This window comes from Leuciscus leuciscus (assembly GCF_965113295.1).
Source record: "Leuciscus leuciscus genome assembly, chromosome: 16".
NCBI lineage: Eukaryota > Metazoa > Chordata > Actinopteri > Cypriniformes > Leuciscidae > Leuciscus > Leuciscus leuciscus.
This window is the reverse complement of record NC_138740.1, coordinates 37,316,353-37,328,789: the sequence shown is the minus strand read 5'-3', so window position 1 is coordinate 37,328,789 and position 12,437 is coordinate 37,316,353. Positions and strand designations below refer to the sequence as shown.

Below are 12,437 nucleotides of genomic sequence, written 5' to 3'. Positions count from 1 at the left end.
AATGTTACCTTAAAGATTAAACACAGGCATTCTCCTAGACCTAGACTGTAGACCTACTGTACATGAACCCTTGATCTCATTTGGAGGAAGAGGAGGTTTGAGTTGCCGCATACAACAGAAAAACATTATGAGTGTTAGAACATACTGAGACCTTAAGAGGGCGCTATACACACACGTAGAACACTAATTCATTCCAGTTTTGAACTCTAAAGAGATTTAATAATTGCAGGTGGAAGCATCTTCCATGAGCCAGCACACCATAGTTTCAGTTCTCTTATCAAAAACGTGTTCACCGAAAAACGTGAACACGCACAGAGTTTAATTTTCTAAATCTGGACTGACCTATAAATGTCTGGGTGGTCTCTTTACACTGTCTAATTTTAAAAGAAACATGTTTTCTAAATGTTTAAAGTGCATAATTAAATTGGGCTTTGATGTTTAATTTGATTAAGATGTTTATGAGTGTGAATAATAAACAGTGGCGCTACAGCAGACTGCTTGTTTTTCCTGTATTTATGTAATGCACACAACGTTTGCATGCTGAGAAGTGCTGAGAGTTTGCCAGTAAAATAGCATCAGTGTTCAAAAATAAAAGCCATTTCGTAGACACGGTATCGTCTTTCAGTGCCACAATAAACAGTATAACAAACAAATACACACACTTATCCTTATTAAACATGCATACGTATCTGATGTGTACATACGTGAGTAATTATACACATAAAGAGAGAGAGTTGAAATAAGTGGATAGACCTCCTCTCCTCTCTTCTTCATGTGTGCATGGCATACACAAAAGTTTGGAATAATTAAGATTTTTTAATGTTTTTGAAAGAAGTGTCTAATGATCACCAAGGCTACATTTATCTGATTTAAAAAAAAAAAGTGAAATATTATTTCAATTTAAATGTTAGTGCATATATTTTAAAATGTAATTTCCTGTGGTCAAAGCTGCATTTTCAGCAGCATTACTTTATTACATGATCCTTCAGAAATCATTATAATATGCTGATTTGCTGCTCAAGAAACATTTCTGATTATTTAATAATTAAAATAATCGAATAATTTATCTGATTATTAATATTGAAAGCAGTTGTGCTGCTTCATATTGTTTTGTGGAAATTGTGATACCATTCAAAAGTTTTAAAGAAATGAATACTTGCTTTATAATTAATAATTGTTCAACAATAATCGAGCAACAACTTGTACGATGTGACACTAAAGACTAGAGTAATGACGCTGAAAATTCAGCTTTGCCATCACAAAAGAAAATGACTTTTAAAAATATATTAAAATAAAATAAAAAACAGTTATTGTAAAAAAAATAAAAAACACAAGAAAAACCCACAATATTACTGTTTTTAATGTATTTTTGATCAAATAAATGCTTCCTTGGTGAGCAGAAGAGACTTGACCTGCATGGGAAAAACAATCTGTGCAAGTGGATTTGTGGCCTTTACCCCGATTTGGATCTGCATGTAAACACTATTATTCAGTGTGTGTAAGCGAGAATGCTGTTTGTTTTGACATCAAAACTAGAGGAAAACAAGATCCTTTCAAATCAAATGGTTTTCTTGTGTTGTCAGGTTTATTGATTAAGCTGATTGCTTTATAATTATCAGCTTGCAAACACACTCAGTGACAAACCCATAGCGGGGTTTCAGTATTCAGTTTCAGTGTTCATGTGATCACAGTGTGCTCAATGAGTCCTTACTCAGCAAACCCTCCTGAAACACATCAAGTCAATGAACTTGCTTGCAGTGAAATGATGAAATAGCTGTACATCTTTTTTTTTTACTTGGAAATTGGTTCAACGTACCAGCTTCTAGTGCATCATTAATGAAATAAGGTATCAAAACTTAATTAGTCTACATTTTTGCATAGAAGTTCTGTGGTGGTGATGGTAAAAATCATGCTGGAATTACATAATTAAAGATACATTTTGCAGTGTAATCTTCTCCCTTTATTGAATAAATGGAGCAGATATAGCTCACTAAAGGCCGTCAGCGCTGTGGGCTTGCTATGTTATCCAGGCTATTTCTGTGGTCTGGCCTTTCATTCACATGCTATCCTTTTATAGCGGGGTCTGTTGAAGGGCAACAGCAGTCATGGGGCAATATGAGAGAGAGATATGTTTTATTAATAGTCTCAAGTGCAGAGAATTTCCATTAAAGCCAGTAATGCTTGCCTTAAGTGTGTGAGTTTCTATATGGAGGCACATCAATTTTAATGTGTGTGTGTGTGTGTGTGTTTGTAATTGGGGATCAGCATAAGTGTGATGTAGTTATGGATGTCTTTAAGCGGCATATCTGAATTAACACAAATTAGACTTGAGATCAACAATGGATGGAAGTGTTTTAGCAAATAATAATGTAATTGTTATTGGGGCTATGTAAGCATTTCATGTATTCATCATATTTTTGTTGCCAACAGTTTGTAACAACTTAAAAAATGAGACCTTCCCTGACTTCCTAAGTTGTCTAAGAAAGCCTATACTGATTTTCATGTGAAGGACTCGGGACAATTTTGTCAGGAAAATCAAAAGGAGGTGACGTTTATCCTCGCTCCTGAGGCTCTCTTCTGTTCAGTGACACTCGAAATGTTTCTACAATGTTCAGGATAATGCAGAGAGAGCTGTTCTGTACTGTAATGTCAATGTGTAATGCAAAGAAAAGGGATTCAGTCTCACAGCCAGTATAGCCACTATATCTATATAGTCTCTTTAGTTTCAAATATACTTAATCATACTATCATAAGTGTAATTTTAATGACCTCTTCTGTCCACATGACGCCGGTGAATCAATTTTTTATTATTTTTTATTTTTTTATGAATGCTAAAGTGTACTTCTTTTTCACAATGGGAGGGTCAATAAATAATGACAGAAGTTCTGTTGTAAACTGTTCCTTTAAACAATTTTAGTGTTGTGCTGACACCCAGTGTACTTGCTGCAGGGACAGTTCCCCTGGAGCCCAAGGGCACAGTGGGGATTAGGTAACTGAGCAACTCTTCAGTTCATGAATCATCCTTTAGCAGGGTTAGAACGGAAGACCTTTGGGATACAAGGCAGGGTTGTTATCCCCTAATTCATCACTGATAAGATAGACCTATGTCACATACCATTCAAACATTTGATGTAAGATTTAGTTTTTATAATGAGTCATTTTATTCAGCAAGAAGGATGCATTAAATTGATCAAAAGTGACAGTAAATATAGTATATTTCAAAATAAATGCTGTTCTTTTGAACGTTATATCCTAAATCCTGAAACATTATAATAAGAAATGTTGAGCAGCAAATCTAGAATGATTTCTGAAGGATCATGTGACACTGAAAACCGGAGTAATGATGCCGAAAATTCAGCTTTGATCACAGGAATAAATTACATTTTAATATATATCCTTATACAAAACAGTTATTTTAAATTGTAATAATATTTCACAATTTTATTGTTTTTGCTGTATTTTTTATCAAATAAATGCAGTCTTGATGAGCAAAAGAGACGTCTTTCAATAACATTTAAGTGAACTATATATATGTGTAAATACTCAAACACAGCCCATAAATCATCTATGGCTCAAGGTGATCAAGCCCTATACCAGAGATACAGTATATACAGAGGTCAGAGGTCAAACCCTGCAACACAACTGCACCTTTGCATAGCTCTAAAATGTCATACCTTGGCATATGATACATAAACTCCCCTTTGGCTGTTGCATATTTGAGTAAGTCCCTTCTCTCTGGTGTCAATTGGCTGTAAATTTGTTTGTCATAGAAACTCACAGGGGAATATAGTGAAGCCTGAAAGGTGTAAATGAGATTTCTATTAAAAGCAATAGCAACTCTTTCTGCTTAACACACACACTTAAACACCTTTAAAATAAACACACTCTAGAGTATCTGAACTGCATGCTGATCAACAGAATAATGCAAACTGTATTCAAACTCCCCTAATACACAAATTAATACAGATACTATACGCACTCCTTACAAAAAGTATTACCATACAATTTACCATGGAAAATGTTTTGGACGCTCCCATAATGGTAATACCACAGATTTTTTGAAGTACCTTAAGCACTATTGATGAATATGAATATGGCAATCAAACAGTGCCATATCACAGTTTTTGTAATGGTCAGTGTGGACCATCACACCTGATTTTAATCAAATATTGTATGCAATGCTTGACAGATATGGATAGATAAACAAATGTTATCAGTTAGCTACCATCTATTCTGTGCTTTGAACTAAACATTTTGCATCTATTTTGTCTATTTAGCAACATGACTGGAACACTGTATTGACCAATCAGCATCCCATTTTCAGTGCCCATTTTAAAATGTGCATTGAGTCAAACTTAGTTATCCTGAAAACAAAACAAAAAAAAAAGACCCCAAGATGCTTAAACTAGCCTTGAGTAGTTTGCTAGTCTTCCAGTGTCTAACCAAAGAAATAGACCAGCCTGACCAGTGAAAACAAACTTGGAAGCAAACTACGGGCACTTTAGGCTGGTTTAAGCTTTTCTTCTGAAAAGATAAACTAGGTCACCGAAAGCTAAACCTGTTTTAGACTAGAGTCAGAAGTCCGTTCTCTCCGAGGAGGGCTGGGATATTCAGAGATGACCCCCTTTCTATCTCTGTCTGGAGCCTCTTCAAAACTCCATTTAGATGACTTAGTGTATTTACTGTCGCAAGGCAGTTTATAAGTTGCTCAACGAAGAATCCTGAAAAACCTATTGCGGTTTCAACAAACCTTTGATAATAACCAGAAATGTTTCTTGAGCAGCAAATCATCATATTAGAATGATTTCTGAAGGATCATGTGACACTGAAGACTGGAGTAATGATGCTGAAAATTCAGCTTTGCATCACAGGAATAAATTACATTTTACAATATATTCATTTTAAATCGAAATAATATTTCACAATATTACTGTTTTTACTGTATTTTTCATAAAATAAATAAAGCCTTGGTGAGCAGTAGAGATTTTTTATTAAATTTTTTTTTTTACAATAATCTTACTGACCCCAAACTGAACAGTTCAGATGTTTAAGATTTCTAGACTGCATTGCATTTGCTTTGACTGGCATTTAACTGTGTAAGCCAACTGGTTTTCATTTTTTAGGCCCTGTTATCTCTCTTTTCTAAGTATGTCAGTTTTCTGACCTTAAATTACTTCTCTTTTGGTCAAATGAATCATTTACATGCCTTTGGTGCACTGGCAAACTCCTCTAGATCTGTTTCTCTGTCACACATGCATAGCAAATTCTCTGAGGGGAAAAAAAGAATACAAGGAATGAAATAATGTCATGAAGAAGAATATGAAATATTGCATTACATATAGAATGTTCCATCACATCCGACTCAAACTTCCTTTGAACCTATAAATGTTTCATGATCCTGTCCGAGGCCAAAGTCACTGTGTGTTTGGGGATTAAAACAGCGAATAGTGCTGCAGTGGACTGAAGCAAATAAGCACTGCAATATAACACAGTCAGTGAAGAGGACATGATTCATTTCCCTTTCATTTTCATTAGGACAGCAACGTTGAGTTTGTGATTATGGTAGTTTATCATATTGTCCGCATGTCAAGGACACCAAGAATCATTCGCATTCAAGCCCAACTGTATGTTCAAGACTTGGCCAAGAAAGTATTGATTTTAGCAAGTTTTGACAATTGTGTTGTGCTTCTGTAATCATCTCTTCGACTTGTGCTGAGAAGATAAACACAATTTAATCCAAAAGGAAGATTAGTGTTCCAGTTTACAGTTTTAATTGTTTTGATCATGATCTTTACCCTAAGCCATGATGGTTTTGTAAAAGGCTCAGGTAGTCTTTGGGATGTGCTGGAGGAGACTTTACAGAGTGCTGGACTCTTGCATTGACAATACAAGATCTTGACCAAAAAATGTGTGTGCCTCTTGATGGAAATAAATGTTGTGATGTTATTTCCATCAAGAGGTGCATCAATGTTTGGTCAAGATCTTGTATTGGCAGTGCAAGAGTCCAGCACTCTGTAAAGTCTCCTCCAGCACATCCCAAACACTTTCAGTGAGTTTAAGATCTGAACTCAGAGGAGCCGATTCATGTGTGGAAATGATTCTTCATGCTCCTCACAACCATTCTTTCACAGTTTGAGCCTGATGAATCTTGACATTGTCATCCTGGAATATGAACATGATGTGTCTTCATACATGGATGTTTAAGAAATGAAAAGCTACACACTCCTGTTGTGTATGTTTGGCAACTGTTGCAAAACATATAACATGTAGAAACATAATAATCACTGCAATAATGATCCAATCATAGACATAGACTCTTAAATATTTTCCTATTTAAATCCAAACAGTGACTTTACATTTTTTGGGCCGGGCAGTATATATATATATAATATTACAGTATTTTCCTTAAGTGAAAATTTTAAAATACAGTGAGCAACAAATTGTTAATATAATCATTTACTTTATTGAATTAAGTCATTTGCTGAGTGACATTTACTGATTGACAAGTTAAACATACGTTTAAAGGTCAGAAACAGTATTACACCTGAATTTCACAGAAAAACAAAAACAGCCAACATACACATAAACATGTTCAGTCAAAAGTGTAAGCAGCAAAGGTTATTCATTTTAAGGCAGTCGTTGTGAAACAATAAAAATATATTCAAATGTATTTTATTTTTTTAATTAATTGCTACCTAAAATAAAAAGCATAAAATCTCTGTAAGGACTAGAGTGTTTAACATGCAGTTGACAGTGATGGCAAACAAATATAGAATCAAAGGTACAGCAGCCGTTTAGCTTGTGATTTAGAGAATGGCTGTATGCAAACAGTCCAGGCTGGAATTTGGAAAGAGTAAGCTGATTTTTATGTCAGCATTTAACATATTAGAGTCAGAGTATATAGGATGCCAAACTGCTACAAAGAAAACCGTGGTTTTTGGCAGGTCGGTGTTCTGCATTGCTCAAGCAGTTCACAAAGCATTCAAAGCATACTGGACAATCATATCACAGGCCCGAAAGATACTCTATGCAAGTAAGTTAACGCTAAAGTTTCTAGCAATTCAAGCTAAAAAGTGTTCTGAAATGTGTCCGACCAATTAAAAATGCAGTATAACTACACGTTGTATTCTCAGTGTCACCACAAGGGGCGCTATAGCTGGCATTAGCGAAAATGGACTTCTTCTGCATTCAGTTTTCTCTTTTAGATCAAATACTGTCGAGACAGAGCAACACTCTTAAAAATAAAGGTTCCAAAAGGGGTTTTTCACAGCGAAACCTTTCCAGGAATAACTATTTTTTTCTTAGTGTGAAGAAATGCAGAATAACTAGGCCTACATGTTGTATTCTCACGCTGCTTCCGAAATCGTTCTGTATAGTATGAATGAAATTGTTGTTATGAATGTCATGTTGTTACAGTCAGTTGACCTACCAGGTCGCTTCACTGCCATTCATAAATCCTCTCCCGTCGCCTCATGGGATAGTAAAGTGTCTATCAAATGCGGACTTCAGAATCTCGCCGGAATTACATTTATGCATTTGGCAGACGCTTTTATCCAAAGCGACATACATTGCTTTCCAAGGTACACATTTTTGCATTGTTATCAGTTTTTGCTTTCCCTGGGAATCGAACCCATGACCTTGGTGTTGCAAGCGCCAACGCTCTACTGTTTAAGCTACAGGAAAGCCTGTTTAGGAGAATTAGTAGGTCATCCGGCGACTTTTTGCTCAATGTTTTTCGCATATGCATTCGGACATACTACACTCTGTTTGCGTACTGTTTTTCACATACTATATAGTAGGGAAGTATTCGATTTCGGACACAGTGTCAGGGTCGCCACAGGGGGTGTTAAAGCGGAAATTAGCACTTATTGACTTCTTCAGCATTCAGTTTTCTCTTTTAGATTAACAGGTTACGTTAGTCAAAGTCAACAAGTGCATAGCTAGAAACCTGAATAACAAATTCAGTAATATTTGAAGGAAACTCCACCTGAGAACTGAGGTTTCTTATATGTGCACTGAGACTGCATATTTGCACCAAACATTCATTCATTCATTCATTCAACCAGGCATCTGTGCACTTGCATAGAGTATGTTTCCAGCCTAAAGTTAAATATAAGAGTGAGATCATGAAAAGATCTGTGTGATTGTTGCAATATTAAAGATTAGAATAACACTACACACACAAAACATTCTCAGAATGGAGACACACTTCAAAAAAGATGTTTCAACCTCTGGAAGCATTAGGATTTTTCCCTTATGCATGAAGGAATTTTTTGTGGATTTTCTCAATTTTGGTACACCGCTGTTACAGGATTATAGTTTTCAGTACAGTTGGATATAATCAACACACATATCATTTATTGACGTAAAAAAATGCATATTTGAAATGTTATAATATTATTGCTATAGTAACAGTTCCACAGCCTCATGCTTTATTAAAACAATTCATTAATAATCAATAACATTATAATATAATCTTACATACTGTATTGGATTTCAATAATGCACTAAGGATTATTATTGCTGTATAGAGTTTGAAGAAGATAGTATGGCTGCACGAATTGGGGGGGGGGGGCTAATTGCAATATTTGATATAATTTGCAATTGTGATTTAAAATGTAATTAAAAAAAATTCAGGGATGCTGTGCTTGTTAGTAGGATAGCACAATTTGACCAGAATTTTATGATTTTATATCAATATTGTTACATAACAATTATAATATTAGAATTTTTATTATAACTAAATCAAATGATAAAAAATACTAATTAAAACAATAAGAAATTAGAGTATTTAGATAAAATAATATAATAATAAAAAATGTACAACTGTAAAATTATAATACTGATATTTATGGCTGTCCTAATTATAATTTTTTTTAAACATTAAACCAATCATTTATTTTGACGGATCCCCTCAAAGTTTGTCTTTTGTTGAAAATCGCTTCTCATCACAAGTATGGTAAGACTGGCGCATGTTGCGTTCCCAAATACATGTTAAAGCGACCCAAACTCAGAGCAGATGAAGAGATGGAGATCATGTGGAGCAGCCATATTGCAGTCATACTGTGATTTCATTTTTTATATTTTTGTATTAATCGTGCAGCCATACAATCTTAAAAATAAAGGTTCTAAAGGGTGGTTTTTGCAGCAATGCCATAGAAGAACCATTCTGGGTTCCTCAAAGAACCTTTTGATGAACAGTTTTTTTTCCCATTTTTTTTTTATTAGTGCAAAGAACATAATGGAAAGGTTCCATGGATGTTAAGGGTGCTTCATGGAACCATAGATGCCATTAAAGAACCTTTATTTTTAAGAGTGTAGTAGATAATCACCTCTGAGTTCAGCAACATCCCCAGCACTTGTCAAGATAGACTTCTTCATCTTGGCTAGTTAAAAAGAGATAACGGTTTCCACACTCCTCCCAGCGAGAGATCCTTCCATCTTCCACCAGGACGAATTTCCACTCCACCTGGCTCTCCACGGGGAGGGTGATCGTGTTGGCCCAGAACCCGTCCTTGGCTCTGTGGAGTGGAATGAAACTCTCCCAGGCCCCCAACTCCTGCAGGCTCCCGGTAACAGCCACCAGCTGGCTAGGAGAGAACGTGATGTAGTGAATCCTGAAGGTTACGTTAACCACTTGCGATAAAGGCATAACAGTCGCTACTCTTTTATTCGCCGGTTCTTCGTCCTCTTTGGCTAAACCAGTCTTGACTTGGCCTTCTTTTTCCAGCTGCGTCTGTTTTTCTTCGGTGCTGGTTGCAGTTGGCGTAAGCCAGGGAAGATCTCTGAACTCTGACGCACCTACGATTAGCCACTCGTTATTGTCCATGATGGCGTCCATGATGCTGATCTCATTCTTTTCATGATTCTCCTCAATTGACGCATTTTCTTCATTGGTTTTCTTCTCACCAGACTCGTGTGAGAGGCTCACCTGTGTTGCAGACCCAACGAGGAAGGTATTATCAGTGTGGAAACCCAAGTAGTTGTGGAAGTCAAACCTGTTGCTGTGGTTCATCATAGTCTTATTGTCATAGCAACAGCAATCGAAGTTATTTGTTCGTGGAAAACGGCAGTCATGGTGATCTTCAAACTTCTTGCTGGCTTCCTCCACCGCTGACGTCTTGTTGTTTTCCTCTAATCGGATCTTCCCAGGATTGGATTGTTTAACCGCTTGGTCTGAAGTTACTTGATGATGTCTCTGATAAATGAACTCCTGAGCGCTTTCAGTTTCAGATGGTTCATCGGTGTCTACACTCAGTCCCGTCTCAGATTTGTCGAGATATTCCGCAATTTCCTCACTCTGGCAATCTAATTGCGTCGATCGCACACTCACATCAGCCACAACCTCATATCCACCATCATCATCCTCATGCTGAATATGATCCTCACATTCTGTGTTTTCATCAGGATCCATTTCTACCCACTGATCCAGATCGGAATCCGTTTTGTCTCGCATTTCAGGTTCTAAGTCTGTTAGAAGCTCATCTGTAATCTCCTCCAAGTCCTTGAGAGTGCTTTCATTCAGGTCTTTCTCTGATATCTCAGTGGGAAGGAGCATGTTGTCTGTGTCTGAGAGGTTACCGGATTCGCTGCAACGCTTTCCATCCTGACATTCACCTAAAAAGAGAACGAAAATGCATTAGCCGCGTCACATGTGCTTTCAACTGATAAAAAATGTATATGGGAATTCTTTTAGGAAAGAACGTATAATCTTTTCTCGCTATTTCCATCTTTTTTTTTACTCAAAAAGTTATTTGTGGTTACGGTTGTTGAACACAATTTTTGTAAGGGAAAAATGATCGGTTAATGGGAAAAGTGCATGTCAAAATAGTCCATGTCAATATGACCTTTGGCTAGAAGTAGGTTACTTACTGATAGACCTTTCACAATGTTTATTCATCTATGAATAAATCAATCAAAATTCCTCAGTAATCGAGCAACAATGTAACCGAGCAAATGTCAAACATTTGTAAAGTCACAGCCAAAAACCATGACAAGCGAATGCTAGAGCACTGAAAACAACGATTCAAATCAGTGGGAATGAGCTTGTGACTTCAGAACTTGGTATACTAACTAGATTTGCATTTCTAGAAAGAAATACCATTGCTTACAGCGAGAGTGCTCTTACAAAAGAGTGCTATGTAAGTTTACCTTTCAGGCTTTGGCTCTTTGAAATGAAATGCTGCATCAGAGCTGCTTTTAACTTTGCACTTTCTCATGACATTCAGTTCATCTTGTATTTTGGCAGCTGAACAAGAGAGTCACTGTCAAACTTTAAACAAGATTGTGGAATATCCTAGCCAGCAAAGGATGTTACGCAAACATTCGGACAAGCTTTGTTTTGTTTTTTAACCTAGGCTATATATACTACACGCAAAGGTAAAAATGATCAGGTTTTAGACATACTCAAGATATAGGCTTCTTTGCTAAAGAATGGTAAAGCCTAGATGATTTAATAGATGCAAGAAAGAAAAGACTAGTCACAAATCATTATGCAAATCAATGCAAGAAAAAACATCTCATATTGACATCTTACAGTAACTGAACACAAACCCCAGAGTTGCAGGTTTGCGGAAAGATACACAGTAGACAGATAGTAGCCTACCGTTCAAAAATACCTGTCTGTAAAATGCTTTACATTTTTTTGGCATTTATTTGATAAAAAATACAGCAAAAATAGTGCTATTTGTGAATTGCTAAATTTCGGCATCATTACTCCAGTGTCACATGATCCTTCAGAAATCATTCTAATATGCTGATTTTCTGCTCAATAAATATTTCTTAAGATTATCAATGTTGTCAACAGTTGTGCTGTCTTAAATCTTACTGACCGCAAACCTTTAAATGGTAGCCTTGTGTATATTTACAAATTTTGGGGTGATATATATATATATATATATATATATATATATATATATATATTTTTTTATTACAATTTTTTTTTGTGCCTACCTGTGGTTTTATTGGAACGTTTTAGACATAGCATGACATTTTTTTTTATGTCATTAATTATTTATTAAAAACAGAAGCCTTAAAACGTGACATCATATCCTGTTTGTTGCCATGTCCAAAGAAATGTTGAGTGTGACCTAGATTTAAGGCTAAAATTATTTCCAAACATGATTATATAACAATTAATAACATAATCCATCTACAAAACCCGCCCTCCACAATTTATTTATTTATTAAAGAAAATGAGTAACGTTTTCTGATTGGCTAAGTTTTCTGACTGGCCGCTCGCGCTGTTTCTTCGAGACAGCTTTTCGCCGTTTAACCGTCAATGGCTGTCACGTGTGATTTATTTTCCCATTACCGTGATATCTGACAGATAATAGTGATTTTATGTGTGGTATCCCCCCCCCCCAAAAAAGTCTCTCACATGTGCGCACAAATATTTAGCCTACTATGCTTCAACAATTGTCCGTTTTTACCTGTTG

The 12,437-nt window shown here is 36.0% G+C and overlaps 1 protein-coding gene across 1 annotated transcript; it reads right to left on the bottom strand.

The window, feature by feature from the left end:
* Positions 1-6,440: 6,440 nt before the first annotated feature.
* Positions 6,441-10,771, bottom strand: stbd1 (starch binding domain 1). Its single transcript, XM_082140003.1, has one exon. The coding sequence runs from the start codon at positions 10,556-10,558 to the stop codon at positions 9,341-9,343; it is 1,218 nt and encodes a 405-aa protein (XP_081996129.1). The 5' UTR covers positions 10,559-10,771; the 3' UTR covers positions 6,441-9,340.
* Positions 10,772-12,437: the final 1,666 nt, after the last annotated feature.